Source organism: Tachysurus vachellii, chromosome 2 (assembly GCF_030014155.1).
Source record: "Tachysurus vachellii isolate PV-2020 chromosome 2, HZAU_Pvac_v1, whole genome shotgun sequence".
NCBI lineage: Eukaryota > Metazoa > Chordata > Actinopteri > Siluriformes > Bagridae > Tachysurus > Tachysurus vachellii.
The window spans coordinates 9,174,384-9,191,066 of record NC_083461.1 but is presented as its reverse complement, the minus strand read 5'-3'; the positions used below and the strand labels follow the sequence as shown (position 1 = coordinate 9,191,066).

General features: G+C 39.1%; 1 protein-coding gene across 2 annotated transcripts in view; it reads right to left on the bottom strand.

Moving 5' to 3' along the window:
• baiap2b (BAR/IMD domain containing adaptor protein 2b) overlaps positions 1-16,683 on the bottom strand; it is a 49,055-nt gene that overhangs the window by 27,159 nt on the left and 5,213 nt on the right. Inside the window, exons 2-3 of one of the 2 annotated variants that reach the window (XM_060895920.1) lie at positions 12,116-12,191; positions 9,525-9,611 (exon numbers count right to left, since the gene is read on the bottom strand). In XM_060895920.1, the coding sequence (XP_060751903.1) occupies positions 9,525-9,611; positions 12,116-12,191 (163 nt within the window). The remainder of the gene's footprint in view (positions 1-9,524; positions 9,612-12,115; positions 12,192-16,683) is intronic. The other variant, XM_060895929.1, reaches the window with a different exon arrangement.

The following is a 16,683-nucleotide window of genomic DNA, read 5'->3' as shown; positions in this document are numbered from 1 at the left end:
TACCAGTGTGATATTGGGGCTTTCAGGACAGACAAGAAATAAAACTCAGTGACTAAGATTTAAACATGCAAGCTCCTTAAAATAGAAGAACAGAAAAAACTCCACCCTGAAACATTCAAGATGCTGCCTGATGATAGCTACAGACACACTATTACTCAAAAGCTCTGGTTAAATAAAATGTTATCTCATAAAATAACTAGTGTTGATTAGCAGGTCATGTAATCTAACCTTTAGTACTGCATCATTAATATGAGAGAAGGAAGATAGTGGAGGCGGAATTAGAGGGAGTCAAACTGACCTATGACTTTCTGCGATGAGTTGGAAGAAAAAGATTGAGAGCCTTATTACTGACTATCACTTATTACTGATGGAGAGAGAGAGAGAGAGAGAGAGAGAGAGTGAGGTTTCCATCTGATGAATAATGTGTCTGCTTTAATTCTCCACAATCTCTCACACAGGTATTTAGTGTTTCACTGCTGTATAATGTCTATAATCTATTTCCTGCCCTTTCTTCTAGATTTTCTACCTCACTCTTAGTTTTCCTCTTATCATTCTATCCACTTGCTGATATTTTGGCTCCATCTTGATTCCCCCTTCTTTTTTCCCTGTATTATCCCACTAAAATTCACTACTTTGCATCCTTCCTCGACACCCCTGACCTTGGTGGAGGTAATAAAAGTCGACAGAATAAGAATGATGCAGCACACAGATGCTAGTGACAAGCATAAGCACCTTATGGGGCAGTAGTTGCTCAAGTGGTTAAAGGACTGGGTTGTTGATCGGATGGTTGTGGTTCAACCCCCAGTACTGCCACTGTTGGGTAACTGAGCAAGCCTCTTAACCCTCTCAAAGGCTTCCTATTATTATTACAAAGCTTGGGCTATAATCTCATTCATATTCTTTTTTAAAGCTGCATAGTGGGACAGGTGTGGATTTGCTTGCTGAATGCTGGCATCTCGTTTTAACAAAACAAGTATTTCTGCCTGATTTCTTAAAGCATGTACAAAACAATACAATTGTTCAGGTTTAATATTCTTTTCTTTTCATTCTTTATCTTTCATAAAGGGAGATGGTTGCAAGCAATCAATGGCATCACATGGAGCAATTCAGTATATTCTTATGTTTATTTTCTTCAAATTTGTGATGCTTGTAATGTGTAACCTTGCATATTAATGCATATTAAGGTTACATATGATCGCAATTTAACCCGTGAAGAATGAGCTGTTTTGAAACTATTTGAATTGGTATATTCCTCTTATACTGTGACAATATATTATGTTTACTGTGGTTATAAGTTTATAATTACATTTTATTCTCTAATGCCTTCTGTGAGACAATTTAGTTCCTGTTATCACTCGTGTTACAGCAAACCTTACCGGACTCTCTTTTTTTCTCTTTCTTGATGTTTAAAAGAAAAAGAAATGCAGCTTATCATCTTTCCCCCAGTGGCAGAAAACATACTCACTGTTACAAAGTGCTGACACTGGAGACTCTTTCTACTAATGACACAGATATGTCTTCTTACAGAACATTTTGTACGAGATTATTGAGCACATTTTTAAAAATCTGTTTATTATTTCTCTTAGATTATGTGGAGTGTTTATCACAGTCCCTTTAAATAATCTGTTATATAGATAATTGTAACGTATTATATATTATAATGATTGGATACATACAGTATGATGCTGGGATTTCATTGCAGCCAATCATATTTGAGAACTAATATAAGCGGACAGAAAAGGGGTTTATCATGAGCAAGCAGCTATTAAAGCCACAACAGAGATCGGGTAGCACTCATGATAACTGGTAAGAAGGTATGACAATGAAAACTGGTGAATAGTTAGGCATATACTTATTTTTGGGCTTTGACTTTTACATTGACATTTCTGGAATGCATCATTTTTTTAACAGTCTAAAAAGATAAGTAGTCCCTTAGGCCTTCTAGACCTTTCGGATTTGATAGACCTTATCTACCTTAGATACTTACAAATCTACTTTTAACTATCTGAGGAAAAGTTTTGTTTCTCATACTGACACTCAGCTTCCTTATTACAGGTCCTGAGTCTGGATTTCTGAAAAGCCTCTTAGCCAAATGTTGCTAGAAACTAATAAAACAATAATCTAATATTAAAAAAAAATCAAATTGCCACTATGTTAAAGTTATCCTTTTTTTTTAAAGTTATATATCTTATTTTGACAGATAACACTGATAGGATGCATTATCATCCTTTTAGGTCTAAATCCTGAGGGGGGTAGACAAACTACAGAAGTGTAAAAAAATTAAATTAAATTAAATAAAAAAAAAAAACAAAACAAAAAAAAAACACTACATCATGGCTCTAAGCTTCCCTGTTCCTCAGAGTGAGGAGAAAACTACAGAGCATCTGTCCATACATGTATGTAAGCTAATAAAAGTGGCAGCCTTGTGTGAATACTGTTTTGCACATCCACTTCATTCCTTTTGAGGTGAAAAGATCTTCAGCAGTACAGTACCTCTATTCAGAAAGCTGAGATTATAACATCATATTATTATCTGGAAAATTCCCCTAACACAAACTTGCCTGCTCCTTGAATATAGCCAAGCTTTAAAACTTAATTTCAGCCAATTAATTTTTGCAGGCTGGAAACCAGCATTTCTGAATGACTTCATTTATATATGTGCAATAGTAGGATATTATGGAGATTGTTCTTCCATGTATTGTTTCTTTAGAGATAAGTGTCATTTTTCTGTTTAGTGGTTTATAGTATTTTTTTTTTTTTAAATCTTCACTTTATCACAGAGATACCTATTTAATTAAAGGTGGCGTGTGCAAAATGGCTTCATATAAAAGCAAAGTACAAGCTGTACAATGTGTGCACTTAGATTAGCTATTCTGCCCTGGTTCCAAGTTACACATGGGACTCTATATATGATGGTGGATGTAAATGGAGTACAATAGTAGTAAAAGTCTTTGTTAAAGTTCTATTGCATGAACAGCTGCTTTAAAGAATTAACATTTAACTTTTACATTTATTGAAATACTTTCCAAAGAAAAAAAACTCTAACCAAAAAAAATTAAATTACAAACATTCATTATTATTAAAAAAAGAAGGGCCATGAGCTTTCCTTTTCGCTTACTGAGGGTAGTGTATAGTGTTATTCAGTTATAGGTATAAATCTTTGACCTTGAAGACTTACTGTATGGAGTGTACATTTAAAGCTTTAGTCAAAATGTACAAAATATAAGGGCAACAAGGATAAGTTCCTTACATAAGATACAAATTATTCATTAATCTATATTCACTAAGTGCTTTGTCATTGTGGCAACAGACCAAGATCCTATCCTGGGAACACTCCTGGGAGAGTAAGGCGGGGTAAACTCTGGATGCGATGCCATGGCATCATTCACACAAATTTACACACTTATTCACATCTACAGTAGAGTTAATGTAAGGGTGTGAGACCCAGACAAATCCAGAAAGAACGTGCAGAAAAATGACATGCGGACAAAAAAACTGAGCGCAGGATAATAAATAAATTCTTCACAAGTGTGCTTGTGTGTATAGTTTCTTTCTGATCTGGAAACTTGAATTGTTTCAAACTCTCTGTATGACTCAAACCAACTGTCCGTTAGAATAAGCTGCTTTCATGTGATGAGGAAGCTGGTGCTTCAAAACATGGCCAGCTGCGATGCGTGAAACTTAGCCAGAGGAAAATAAGTGGAATGAAATTCAGATTACTCACATAAAAAAAATTCTTCTTGCCTGGAAGCTATTTAATTAGTAGAGATTTTAGGATGGAGCGTTTAATGGACATTCTCCAAGCTGGTGGACGTCTCAGCTATTAATGGCTAAAAGAGACGATGACAAAGACAAAGGTAATAACTACTAGGACATGTTAATGCGACTGTTAAAAAAAGGTTTGTGTTGCTGAAGGTTTAAATTTAGACTGTCTATGGACTGCAGTTTAATCTTGTTATTGTATATAAACTGCTGATTAAGGGTTTTTAATTAGACCTTTATTTTGCAGCCATTTATTAGCTGGAGTCTCTCGAGTTGACAGCAGAAGCACATTATGTTGCAAAGTCATTATAAAATCCTTCTTCTGAACTACCCCAGGCATAGTGCTGGGGCAATAAGGCAACACACATCTTTATAATATAATATACTGTGTTACACTACTCACACTATTACGCTATTAGTCTATTCTGAGGTGGGATTAATATCAGCTTGGAGTTGAAATGTTTGCACAGAAAAATCACCATATTTTCTGTAATTCAGAGGAGGCTGTGGTTGTGCTGCATTCAGAGCTCAGACTCTATAAAGCACAGTCACTACCCAGGATGTTGCCCATATTTGGGCAGGAGGAAACCGGAAGCTGCTTAGTATCCCACACACTCGTGTGGCGTGCAGGAGGCAGACAGTGCAGGCTGGTTCTGGCATCACTGACATCACCAAAGCCATTTTAGGACACAGATATTGCTCGCTCTTTCACTCTCTTTCCCCATTTTGCCTTTCTCTGCGGCAGAACAGAGTGTACTTTGTCGTGTATGTGTGCATGCTCTATTTTTAGAGCAGTTTTCTCCTCAGGAAGGCTACGTTCTTGCACTACGCTCTTGCTGGAGCTGCACGCTTCTCCTTTCACACAGCGAGGTTACACAAGGGACAGGAAGATTACTAACTAATGAGAGACTGGCAGATTTAGCAGTCAAGGTTTCTCTTCTTATATACTACTTATGTAAGGGACTCTTGACACATATAATGGTGTTTTTTTTTTCAAAGATTAATGATGCATTGTTATCCTGAAGAATCCACAGTCATTCACAGCAACCTCTTGATCCATACAGCTGATGCAGCACACATTAACAAGAGTAATGGATTTGTCAGCATTGTGCAGGAACTTGACGACTTGTCAGAGCCACCAAGCATGGTGAGGGCACCGCATTTTCATGTCGTCTTGCTAGCGAAATCTACACCATTGTGTATTTTGGTCCTTTTTTCACATCGCTCTCAAGTACTCCTCGATCTGCCATACCTCTCACTGCAGTCTCACCATCGCTCCATAGTAATCAGTTCCCTATCTGACTCACATGAGGATATTTTATTAATGCAGCTCTTTAAACAGTAGACATTGTCACAAAGCAGCTTCTCTCTTATCCTCTTGTTATATTAATAAAAATATAAAAAGAAAAAAACAAAACAAAACAAAAAACACTTGACAACTTGTCATGTAACAGAGAAACCTGTACTGAGACCTTTGTACTGAGTAACACTGACTGTTACTGGAGACTCCTTCCAAAAATAGCTAAACAAGCATTTTCAGCATATCACAATTACACATTCTCAATTTGTTTATTATGAATTTGGCCTCTATAACCTGGTACTATAGAAACAATAATATATATGAGGATGAGCTCATTTACCATCTAAGGGAGTTTTTCCTTGCCACTGCTGCCTGAGTCACCTCAGACTTGCTCATAGGGGATAAATACATACACATTGTGAACTAAATATATCTAGTATTAATCATGAATTTTGTATTCTATTAATCTTTATATTATTCTTTATATTAACCTTTTGTTCTATGTTTATGTTTTGTAAAGCTGCTTTGAGACAATGTCAATTGTAAAAAGTGCTATACAAATAAACTTGAATTGAATTGAATATATGAACCTGCGATTTGCCTTGCAGATGGTGCTATAAAAGCACTGTTATAAAGAATTAATCAACGCCTCCATCTTATACCATATCTGGCTTTATATAGCAGCAAAGCTAAAAAAAGAAGGTGTGTTTGTAGGGAGTGGCATGACACATCCCACAATGTGAAGATGGAGAAAATGATGACTGAGATTTATAGCGTATGGCTTAGAAGTTGACAAGATTCATCAGTAATGTGACACCTAGCGCTCATTGTCATTTGTTCTCCATAACTGTAATTAATTTACTGATTAATGCAGAGTCACACACTCAGTAGTCCCAGCCTCAGACGTCACGCCCACACACTGTTGGCTGAATGCCTGATGCATGTGTCACATAAAACTAACAGTTTTAAAGTCATCATTTGATTGGTCGGATTCTACAGGAATTCTTGGGAGACGTGTGTGTCACGTTTTTAATCGGTCTGCCTGGAAACAAAGCCGTGGTGAGGCTCGACTTCCCTCATGGAAGAAGGAAGCCGTCATGTTTACAACTGTGACAGAGAGCGCTTATGAGGCCAAATGCTGGATTTTCCAAATGAAGTGAAGTTCAGGGTAAAGACAGTAATTTGCATGACTTTCCTAAATGAACTATCTGGGATTGTGCAGGGGTAAATTTTTGTAGGAGCATCAACTTTACAACTTTCATGCCTCTAAAGATGACACTGAACAAAACAAACTGATTAATTGCTTTACCTGTCAGTCAGGTGGTCCTTGGCTAATATATGCTTTAGATTCCCTACATTCTGCCAGGTGTCTAAAAATCTGGTTATGCAAGATTACACACATAGAAACTAATACTGTACACTTGCGTACACGCACATACACACACACACATATGCACATACGCACACACTATGGATGCAGAAATACTAGAAAAAACCAATGGACAAAATGGAAAATATCTTAAATTTAGCAGGTGGAAAACACTTTTCAGGCTTTTGCATGCCAAGTCAGACATTTTACTTAAAATTCTAAATTTACACCTTCAGGATCAAGGTGGAATTCTTCATATATTCTTATCTTATAAAGGTATATCTTATCTTATCTTATCTTATCTTCATTCATTCATCTTCTACCGCTTATCCGAACTACCTCGGGTCACGGGGAGCCTGTGCCTATCTCAGGCGTCTTCGGGCATCAAGGCAGGATACACCCTGGACGGAGTGCCAACCCATCGCAGGGCACACACACACACTCTCATTCACTCACGCACACACTAGGGACAATTTTTCCAGAGATGCCAATCAACCTACCATGCATGTCTTTGGACTGGGGGAGGAAACCGGAGTACCCGGAGGAAACCCCCGAGGCACGGGGAGAACATGCAAACTCCACACACACAAGGTGGAGGCGGGAATCGAACCCCAACCCTGGAGGTGTGAGGCGAACGTGCTAACCACTAAGCCATCGTGCCCCCCTTATCTTATCTTATCTTATCTTATCTTATCTTATCTTATCTTATCTTATCTTATCTTATTAAAAAGCTTAAATGCGTTCATTGCTGATCATACTCTGGGATTGTCTTTTAACTTAGAGTTCTTCAGTTTCTTCATCTTACTGGATCAGGAAAGAAGAATAGATTTTTTTCCAAAAAAGACGTTATTGCAGTTAGTATATAAAGATATTGACCCTAGAGCAAAACAGCAAACAAGACAACTGATCTGCAAGAAACAAAGAGAGAAGGGTGTGGCCAGTAGAGACATATTCTTAGAAAGTGCAAAAAAGAGCAGCTGCCTTTAAAAGATGGAAGGTGATACACCCACACACACACGCATACACACACACACACACACACACACACACACACACACACACACACACAGTTTATTATTATAAACTGCAGTCTATTCTGTTTTGCTGCATCAGTATCACTTAGATTATCCATGCATGTCAGCATTTTTAAAAGAGAAATGTTTTTATAGCATCACACAAATCTGCTCTATTACTACTACAGATGTGAAGGAACTAAAACAGCATTAACATTAACAGCAAATCCATTTCACAAATTATACATATTCTACTTATAGGAGAATAGGGAACTACACAAATTCACAAAAATGCATACTTTTCCTTTTACTATGCTAGTAACACCAGTAACTATATAAGTATGGTTAGTGTAGAATACAATACAATCCATACATTTGACTTTTTTTTTTACTTTACTAATCATTTAAAAAAAACACACAAATTGGAACTAATACTGAACACATACTACAGGAAATGCATATATTATGTTAGTTATTTTTTAACATTTTTGTATACCTGTACTACTGAAAAATACAATGTTGGTAGGCTATACTGAACATATACCACTGAAAAAAAAACAACCCTGTTGTATGTTGAAACTATTTTACTGAACAAAACATTATTGCAGACCTGTACTGAAGCTATGCTACTGAACAACAAACTTTAGCAAACGTTTGCGTGCCTACAGTAGGAATATATACTGAATATATACTGAATCTATACTACTGAAAAACATACGTGAATCTACACTGAATCAATTCTATTGAACAAAACATGGGTGAGTCTTTTCTGAATCTATATACTAAGGAAAAACAATTTTCTCTGGAGATTTTAAAGGGGGGAAAAACACCTGCCTCACTCCATTATTCAAAAAATACATATCAGCAAGTGTCATCACTGAAAGTAATGATGAATTTCCAATTACAATTTAAAATGAGCTTTAATAGAAAGGCAAGCAGAAAGAAAATGAAAGTGGAGCTGCTATGACCTGTAAGAGGTCTGATAAAAGCCTGTGCACTGAATAATACAGACGGAAAGGAGCTCCAACTCCCCCTTTTTTTTTCAGTGAAGGTTGGTATCAGAATTAGATTTGCTTTAAGAAGCAGGGTGAGAAGAGATGGTACTGCTGAGCTTCCACACAACTCCCTCACACCATGTGAGTCTTTGCCCTGATATCAACAGATACTGTCCTGAAAGCCACCTAAAGCCAATTTACTCAGTGACCACAAGCTATTGGATCTTGAGCCAACCTAATGCAAGTTTTATCTCAGTTCATTTATAAAACTCAAAGCTTATAGGATCCAGTACGTCTCCATTCTCCATGTTTCGTCTCGGTAAATTATACTGGAGACATAAAAATGAGACAAATGCCAATATTACAAATTACATTATGGACCAATGTATTAGAGTCAAACGTTAAAGGATGCCAATATGTTTATTTTAGCGTTCATACACCTACAAAATATATAGTTTAATACAATATATTATATTATAAAGCTGTGAGTTGCACCATTGCCCCAGCACTATGCCTGGGGTAGTGCAGAAGAAGGATTTTATTTTTGTTAATGCCTTTGCAAATTGCTTGACAGGCAGCAAAGGCCTCTTTCTTCAATAAACGCACATTATTTACAATATTACTGGTATTAAGTGCAGACAGGACTAATCCTATTCTTGCATAGGCCTTTGGCTTGCCTGTGTGAAGTATAGGGCTATGGACATGAAAATATTGCACTCATATCAAATACACCTAATTTCAAAACAATACAAAATTGACCAATGTTGAGATATCAGTCAAGAAAGATAAGGATGTTCTCACTAATCTCATGTAAACTTTATGCAAGAATGGTAGGAGTCTATAGGTAATAGCTTACATAGATGCCTTCTGGATAAAAAAGAACAGCAGACAGAGTGAAAAGGATGTAAGTGCTGAAAAAGCACATATATGTAAGGTTTACTGTGGCTGTGTTTGAGCTTTAGGCTGGCCGCACTATGAGTTATAAACCAGACATTTTCACACATTCCCCAGAATAAACGTTGCTAGAGTCTTTTGCAAAGTCCTGGGCGTTGCATGGGGCACTTGAGCTATGGTCTATAACTCACCAAGGTCCTTAGAGCCGTGACTCTCGCTGGCCAGTTCACCCATCCGAACCAGGGCGTCGAAGTAGCCTTTTGCTGCAAATGTCACACCTGAAAACATGGAAGCATTTGGGACATCAGAAACGGGAATGTTCTATATCTCTATGACCCTCGGGCATCCCTACACCCGTAATGGCTTCCTTAACCTATTAGGACAGGTGTGGGGAAAACGTAAGGATCTATATTCCATGATGGAGAGGAGCGGCTTGGGATTGTGCTGCAAAACACAAAAAATGCAGGAATATGAAACGCCAATCTGTGCACCAGCTTTATTTGTCCTGCCACATAAATTTAAGTCTCACCTGTAAAACACAGCCAGAAAAGTGCAGTGGCTTAACAGACATACTGTCTGAACTCATAAGAAGGTGAATATTTTAGGTGAGCCCAAAAGATTCTGGAGGTTAGCAAATGCAAACGTCTTAGAAGATATACTCGGACCTAATTGGTTCAGGAAATCATGAAAAAAATACTCAGTCTTCAAAGTGTCTTTTTGACACTAATGAAATATTCTGCAGTGCAGCATAAGCTGCAGTGCAATATAAAATGGCGAGTAGAAGAATCGGATGTAGCGTACGCAGGCTCCTGCTTCAGCCAGGTATGACTGCAAAGACTCATCATCCACCGCTGATGCAAGGCCATGACAAGTGTGTCCTGGTTCAGGGAAGATTAGTGGCTGAAAACAAGGTGGAAGGGGCCTTTTTTTTTGCTCCATTACTCCAAGTGGAGAACCTTTTTGGTATAGGGCGTGCTAGGTAGAGGGCTCTGAAAACAAAAAAGTGGATTATGAACAGAGCTTACAGTAGAGAGATGTTCGCCAAAAGCAAATGAATTGGCTTAAAAAAAGGTTAAAGCGACAGCCAGGACTTCTTCAGTCCCCGATATTATTTTAGCCACACTATGTCCAATGGTATACTGTATGCCACTTCTACCATTTCCCTCAATCAGAATGCCAGATGCAGAAGCACAAAGGGTTAATGGCAGCTGCTCAAATCAAAGCAACCAGCAACAATACTTCACTCAGCTCTGGTCTTCAAAGCGGCTCATCTACCACCTTGAAAACCCTCTACTTTACATGTCAATCTGATTAAAAGAAAACTCAGAAAATTAGCAGATGAGATGGATCAGGTGTAAAAAGCAGGAAAATACTGAAAACCCTTAAGTTTCTGATAATCCCATTTGAACCCATGGAGAAGCTGAGCCACATAACAACCTTTTTTTTTAGTCTTTTAAAAATACTTTAAGAAAGCCCATCTGTGCTGGTGTATTGGTACAGGATTTCTGTTCTCAGTCTGGGAGATTTGCTATATTTACTATTCCAGTGAAGAGATCCTTCAACCCACAGTGGCACTGGCCCAGGCAGGGCTGGCATGATGGAAAGCAATTCCCACTCTGGGCTTTTGGACTATTTTTAACTCATCAGGCTGCATGGGTACACACACACACGCGCGCGCGCACACACACAGTTATCTTCTGCAGCTGCCGGGTGAAGTGTAGTGCATTTCCACAAACTAGATTTTAAATAAAATGGTACATAATGCAGAACTTTTCATTTAAATCTTTATTAGAACTACTGGGAGTCCATGGGGTCTGAAGTAAATACTATACATGCTGAACAATCAAATTGTCTTTCCATTAGTTAAACTTTTATACTCTCACTCACTCTCACTCATTTTCTACCGCTTATCCGAACTACCTCGGGTCACGGGGAAAATTTTATACTATTAAATGCTTTTAAAACATGTAATAATTATTTAGCAATTATGACAGATGTGATTATGCTACGATTTATATGATATCCCTTGTATCACTAACAAGAAATGCACCTGACATGACCTGATTAAGGAAGGGGTGGGAAAAAACCTGCTTGTCCTTGTACTTTTTGCAGATTTCAGCTATGCTTGTCCTGGATACTCAAGTGCACTGTTCCGTTTTTCCTTCCCTTCTATGAGACCATGCTAACTCTCACATCTCAGCCTGGCCTACTTCTGCCTGCTCCATGTTCCACTTTGCCTTCCCTGTTTCCCAGCACGCAACGTGGCAATGCCTGCTTTGCAATGACGGTGTCTCATCCACGCGCAAACTGACGGCCATTCATACAAACCCAAAACAAAAACACGAGTCCATCAGACAAACTAACACTATGGTTAATGAAGCCATGCATGGGTGAGAGGGATGCCAGGGGGTGCAGATGGATTTTGACGTGGAACATTTCATGACAATATCAGTACCACAGAGGAAGCCAAAGGTCCCCACACACAATAACACATATGTAAACATACAGTACATTCAAAACATGTAAACAGTGTTCTTATGTCCAAAAATAAAGCTCTAGAAAAATCATTTCTTGTGATGATGCTCCATGATTACAGCCTCACCTGCTAGGCTTGAAGCTTATCAAGAATTCAGCAAACAAAGAGTGTGTACTTTATATGCTCACCTTTCCCTTTATGGTTTCAGCTTATACACTTGCAACTGGGGAAGCAAGTAAGCTGGATATATTCCTGAGAGAGAAAACACGTAACTGGATATTATAAATTTGGCGTCTGTGTACTCACTGGAAAGAGCCTTCTCGTACGTCTTCCCCATGGCTACGAAGTTCCTCAAGCAGGGGTTAAACTGCTCCATGATGGACTGAAACAGATAAACAGGGTTCTTCATTTAAACACACATTCCTTCACCACACATACAGAACCGTCAACAGAGAGGAAAAGTCACTCTCACAATCAATCACTAAAACAGAGAATACAATGGGATCCCTGGACAAAATAACAAATCCAAGCATTCTGTTATAATGTGGTGACTGTTCATTATAGAAACACTGTGAAAGCTCTTTACCCAAACAGAATCAACTAGACTGATGATGCATTGTTATTTTTCCTCTTCATCTTTTACCTTCAAGTGTTTCCACTTCAATTTTTCAAAATTTCTCTTTGCTGCTTTCCCTGCTGCCATTGTGAATAACAATTTGCCACTTACAAATATATTTTTAGTTTTAGTTAAGCTAGGGGAGCACGGTGGCTTAGTGGTTAGCACGTTCACCTCACACCTCCAGGGTTGGGGGTTCGATTCCCGCCTCCGCCTTGTGTGTGTGGAGTTTGCATGTTCTCCCCGTGCCTCGGGGGTTTCCTCCGGGTACTCCGGTTTCCTCCCCCAGTCCAAAGACATGCATGGTAGGTTGATTGGCATCTCTGGAAAATTGTCCGTAGTGTGCGAGTGAATGAGAGTGTGTGCGTGCCCTGCGATGGGTTGGCACTCCGTCCAGGGTGTATCCTGCCTCGATGCCGGATGACGCCTGAGATAGGCACAGGCTCCCCGTGACCCGAGGTAGTTCGGATAAGTGGTAGAAGATGAGTGAGTGAATGAGTTAAGCTAATTTAAGAGTTTACTGGAAAAAAATTTAAAAGTATACGATTTAAATATACTTGTTACGCTAGGCATGTCCAAGCATCCTTGAGAGCTGTCAAGTGATAGAAGTTTTAGAATTATGCACGGATTTTTAAGTATACTAAATACTCGACTTTATTCAAATGATCTCAAGTCATGTTAAGGTTATGAAAGGGATATGAGTTTGTTTACCACCTAAGCCCTTATAGCACAAAGTACTTTTCAGATTTCACCTCATCATTAAAAATGCATTTGCTTCAATTAATATCATCAGTTATTCCCAGTACCTTAATCCAAATGTGTCTCATGCACAGAATACAGTTTGTACCCAAGATCCCTGCAGTCTCTGATTGAGGCCACAGAAGTCCCTGATGATTCACATACACACTCACATTCAGAGGTGGGCACTCACACACAGAGGGGCTGCTAAGGATGGAGAGAAGAGGCACCAAGATGTGTGGTGAACCACGTTCCTACGCTGACTCACCCGATCCCACGTTCACAGCTGCCCTTTCGAGTCTGTTTGTTCCTTCTAAAGAAAACCCCTCCGCATACCATTAGAAATGACTGAATAATCAGAATAATCTAGCTCTTGAACATCTGCCGCTCACAGAATAAAGTCTGAGCTTTTCCCCTTACAAGTGGTCTTGTCCTCATTTCACAGTCTTTTCTGTGGCTTGGCAGGATCAAATAGCCACAAATAGCGGACAAATATGCTCATCATAAAAAGACACTACAAGGCACTTTAAATCAGAGGAATTCTGGACCAAAGCAAAGGAGACGGAAACAATTCCAATAAAGCAGCAGGGTATAACAATGCTTTACTTGCCACAAGTGTAGCACCAACTGTTAATGAGAGCATGAGTGTGTGAACATCAAATGCTCCACTTCAGATGTTATGTGAAGTGAAGCGAAGCTGTTGGTGAACTAAAATGGTTCAATCCCACCTGCTATTGCAATTCTGAGAAAACAAAACAAAACACACAACCAAAAAAAAAAAAAAAAAAACGGATGAAAGAGCGCCTCCTACGAAAGTGTGTGGTGTTTAGACTGTGCAAATTCAGCAATATGTTCATAAAATATACAAACACGTATAGTTCATTACCATTGACTTTTATCCTGTGTTTTTTTTCCCCAGTTTTACTCATCTCAACATCTTAATATTCCAAAATCCTTTCAAAGTAAAGAAAATTTAAATTTAAATATCGAAATATCCTGTTTGCAACCCATTTCTGTAATCAATATAAAATTCTTTTTTAAAGCTGCAATAAAAAAGTTATTTTGTGAAATATAATTTAACAAAAAAAAAATCTTTTTGTTTTTATATAACCGATGATGTAACCTCACACACACACACACACACACACACACACACCTTTACACAGGTATATTCATGTTCCAAGAAGGTTTTAAAGAACTGCACATTCTGCCGAGAGAGAAAATGAATGTAGCTAGATGTGAGAGGAAACCCATGAGAAATTCCACTCAGACAAACCCACCTCATCTCTGCTTCTCATTGGTAAAGTAATCTATAGGCCATTCCAGAAAAGAAGCTCAACTGAGCCTTTTTTCCCAGCTGTGATAATCAGCCTGACAACACTGGCTGCTGGCAGCCGACTGATGAAGCGTGCGCACCTAAAAGACGGAGAAAGCCAAAAAATAATCTGCAAAGCACACAGAAGCGTGAAGAGCTAAAGTGCAAAAAATCCAGGATTTGGCTTGACAGATGCACGGCTGATGACAAATCGTACTCCAGGGAGAACTGGAGTCAAGCAGCACGTCGTGTGTTACCTTCTTGCATGACTGACGTGAAGAAAAATGATCTGAAATTCATACAAAAAGGAACACGCTCTCAAAGATCAGATCGGATCACGGCTACTCTTGCCTTTTGTATGCGAGTGTCTGATAACATTGAATGACAGTCATTCGGGAAAACTATTCATAAGCCAATTCCATAACGCAATAAGTAAAATGAAATAAGCTTCCACCATAAACCTTTATCAAATATTTCAATACATTAAATTACAATTAACTCAATGGTGCTTTAAAGGTCAAATGTCCAACTATCGATCTAGCTTTTAAGCCCTTGTAAAAGGATCGTTAGCCCTCAACTGCACTGGAATCACATCTTTTTTTTTCACTCTGTTTTTCTCCCCAATTTGGCCACCTGTCAATTCCAACCCACAATCTTGCTCTGCCCATCACACCAGAGTTAGCAAACAGAGAGGGTAAAGTCTAATTTTGATTTTTTTTTTAAAAATATCTATTTATATGTCTCACATCATATGTGTGATGTTGACTGACACAACACGGATCTTTTATGCCTACGGAATGTACTAGAAGTTGTCGAATCTGGTCACTGCAAGGAAGCTGAGAATCAGGGCTGGATATGATTGTGATGGTTTGGTGCATCCTTACGTTTAGTCATAGAATGTAGATTAGGTCTGACTGCTGGCTTGAATATTGAAAAAGTTGATGTAATATAATATTGTATTATTATTTGTTTACATTAACATATGTGTACATTAACCTATGTGTAGGGGGGAAGTTGTGGCCTAATGGTTAGAGAGTCTGACTCCTAACCCTAAGGTTGTGGGTTCGAGTCTTGGGCCGGTCACGACTGAGGTGCCCTTGAGCAAGGCACCGAACCCCCCAACTGCTCCCTGGGCGCCGCGGCATAAATGGCTGCCCACTGCTCCGGGTGTGTGTTCACGGTGTGTGTGTGTGTGTTCACTGCTGTGTGTGTGCACTTTGGATGGGTTAAACGCAGAGAACAAATTCTGAGTATGGGTCACCGTACTTTCATGTGTTATTATTTTTCAGATGAATGATTCTTTAGCTAATGTACTACTTTAGGTAATATATTGGTACATTTTTGTTCCATAAGGCACAAAAGATGTCCATTTACATTTCCATGTCCAGTTTGTATCTGCTGTGAGAGCGTGTGCCGCCTCCGCACAACTGCGCCAGCATGACTCCCACCTCACTGAGGTGAAGAAGAAGACTTCCATGCCCATATTTGGTCGTGTCGGAATTCCCCCGCAGTCCTTTCTTTCTCTGCTGCGGTTTATTCGCATTCTCGGCACGTTCAGGCTGAACCAACTCGGCCCAGCCGGAGGGGTGTTCGGATGGAGCCATTAGGAACGACTGTTCCTTATCAGAATGTGAGGCAGCATAGGAACCCCATCCGGAGGAACACAGTGATCCATTCAGAGAAAAGCAACAGCATTTTGTGTGAATCAATCTGAGTGAGGAGGCACACACACACGCATGCACATGTTTAATTTGCATGATAACAATGAAGCAGTAAAGCTTTTGACAAGCTTTTTTGACACACAAGTGCTTGTGTGTGTGCGCTTATGCGATATGGGACAAATTGAGTCGTGTGTGCTGTTATCCTGCTGCAAGATCAAAGACTAAATGCCTTTGCATAGCCTCCTGCACACTGCATGCAAATCCATCAAACCTAACATCTTCCTACTCTCACCATCAGTAAAAATATCATGCACTGCTCTCCTGCTGGAATCTGGAAAAGGACGCAGAGAGAAAATGGATATTTTCCCCTCCATCCCTCTAATTCCCTTAGTTCAACCCTCCATCTGACACTAGCCACAATAACTTTCTCTCATCCACTGCCAGTCTCATCTCTCACATCCCTCCTCTCTGACCTTGATTGCCCTGGCAGCTTGTCCTGCCAATCTGCAATTTTAAACAGCACAGCAGTAGAGAGATTAATCTC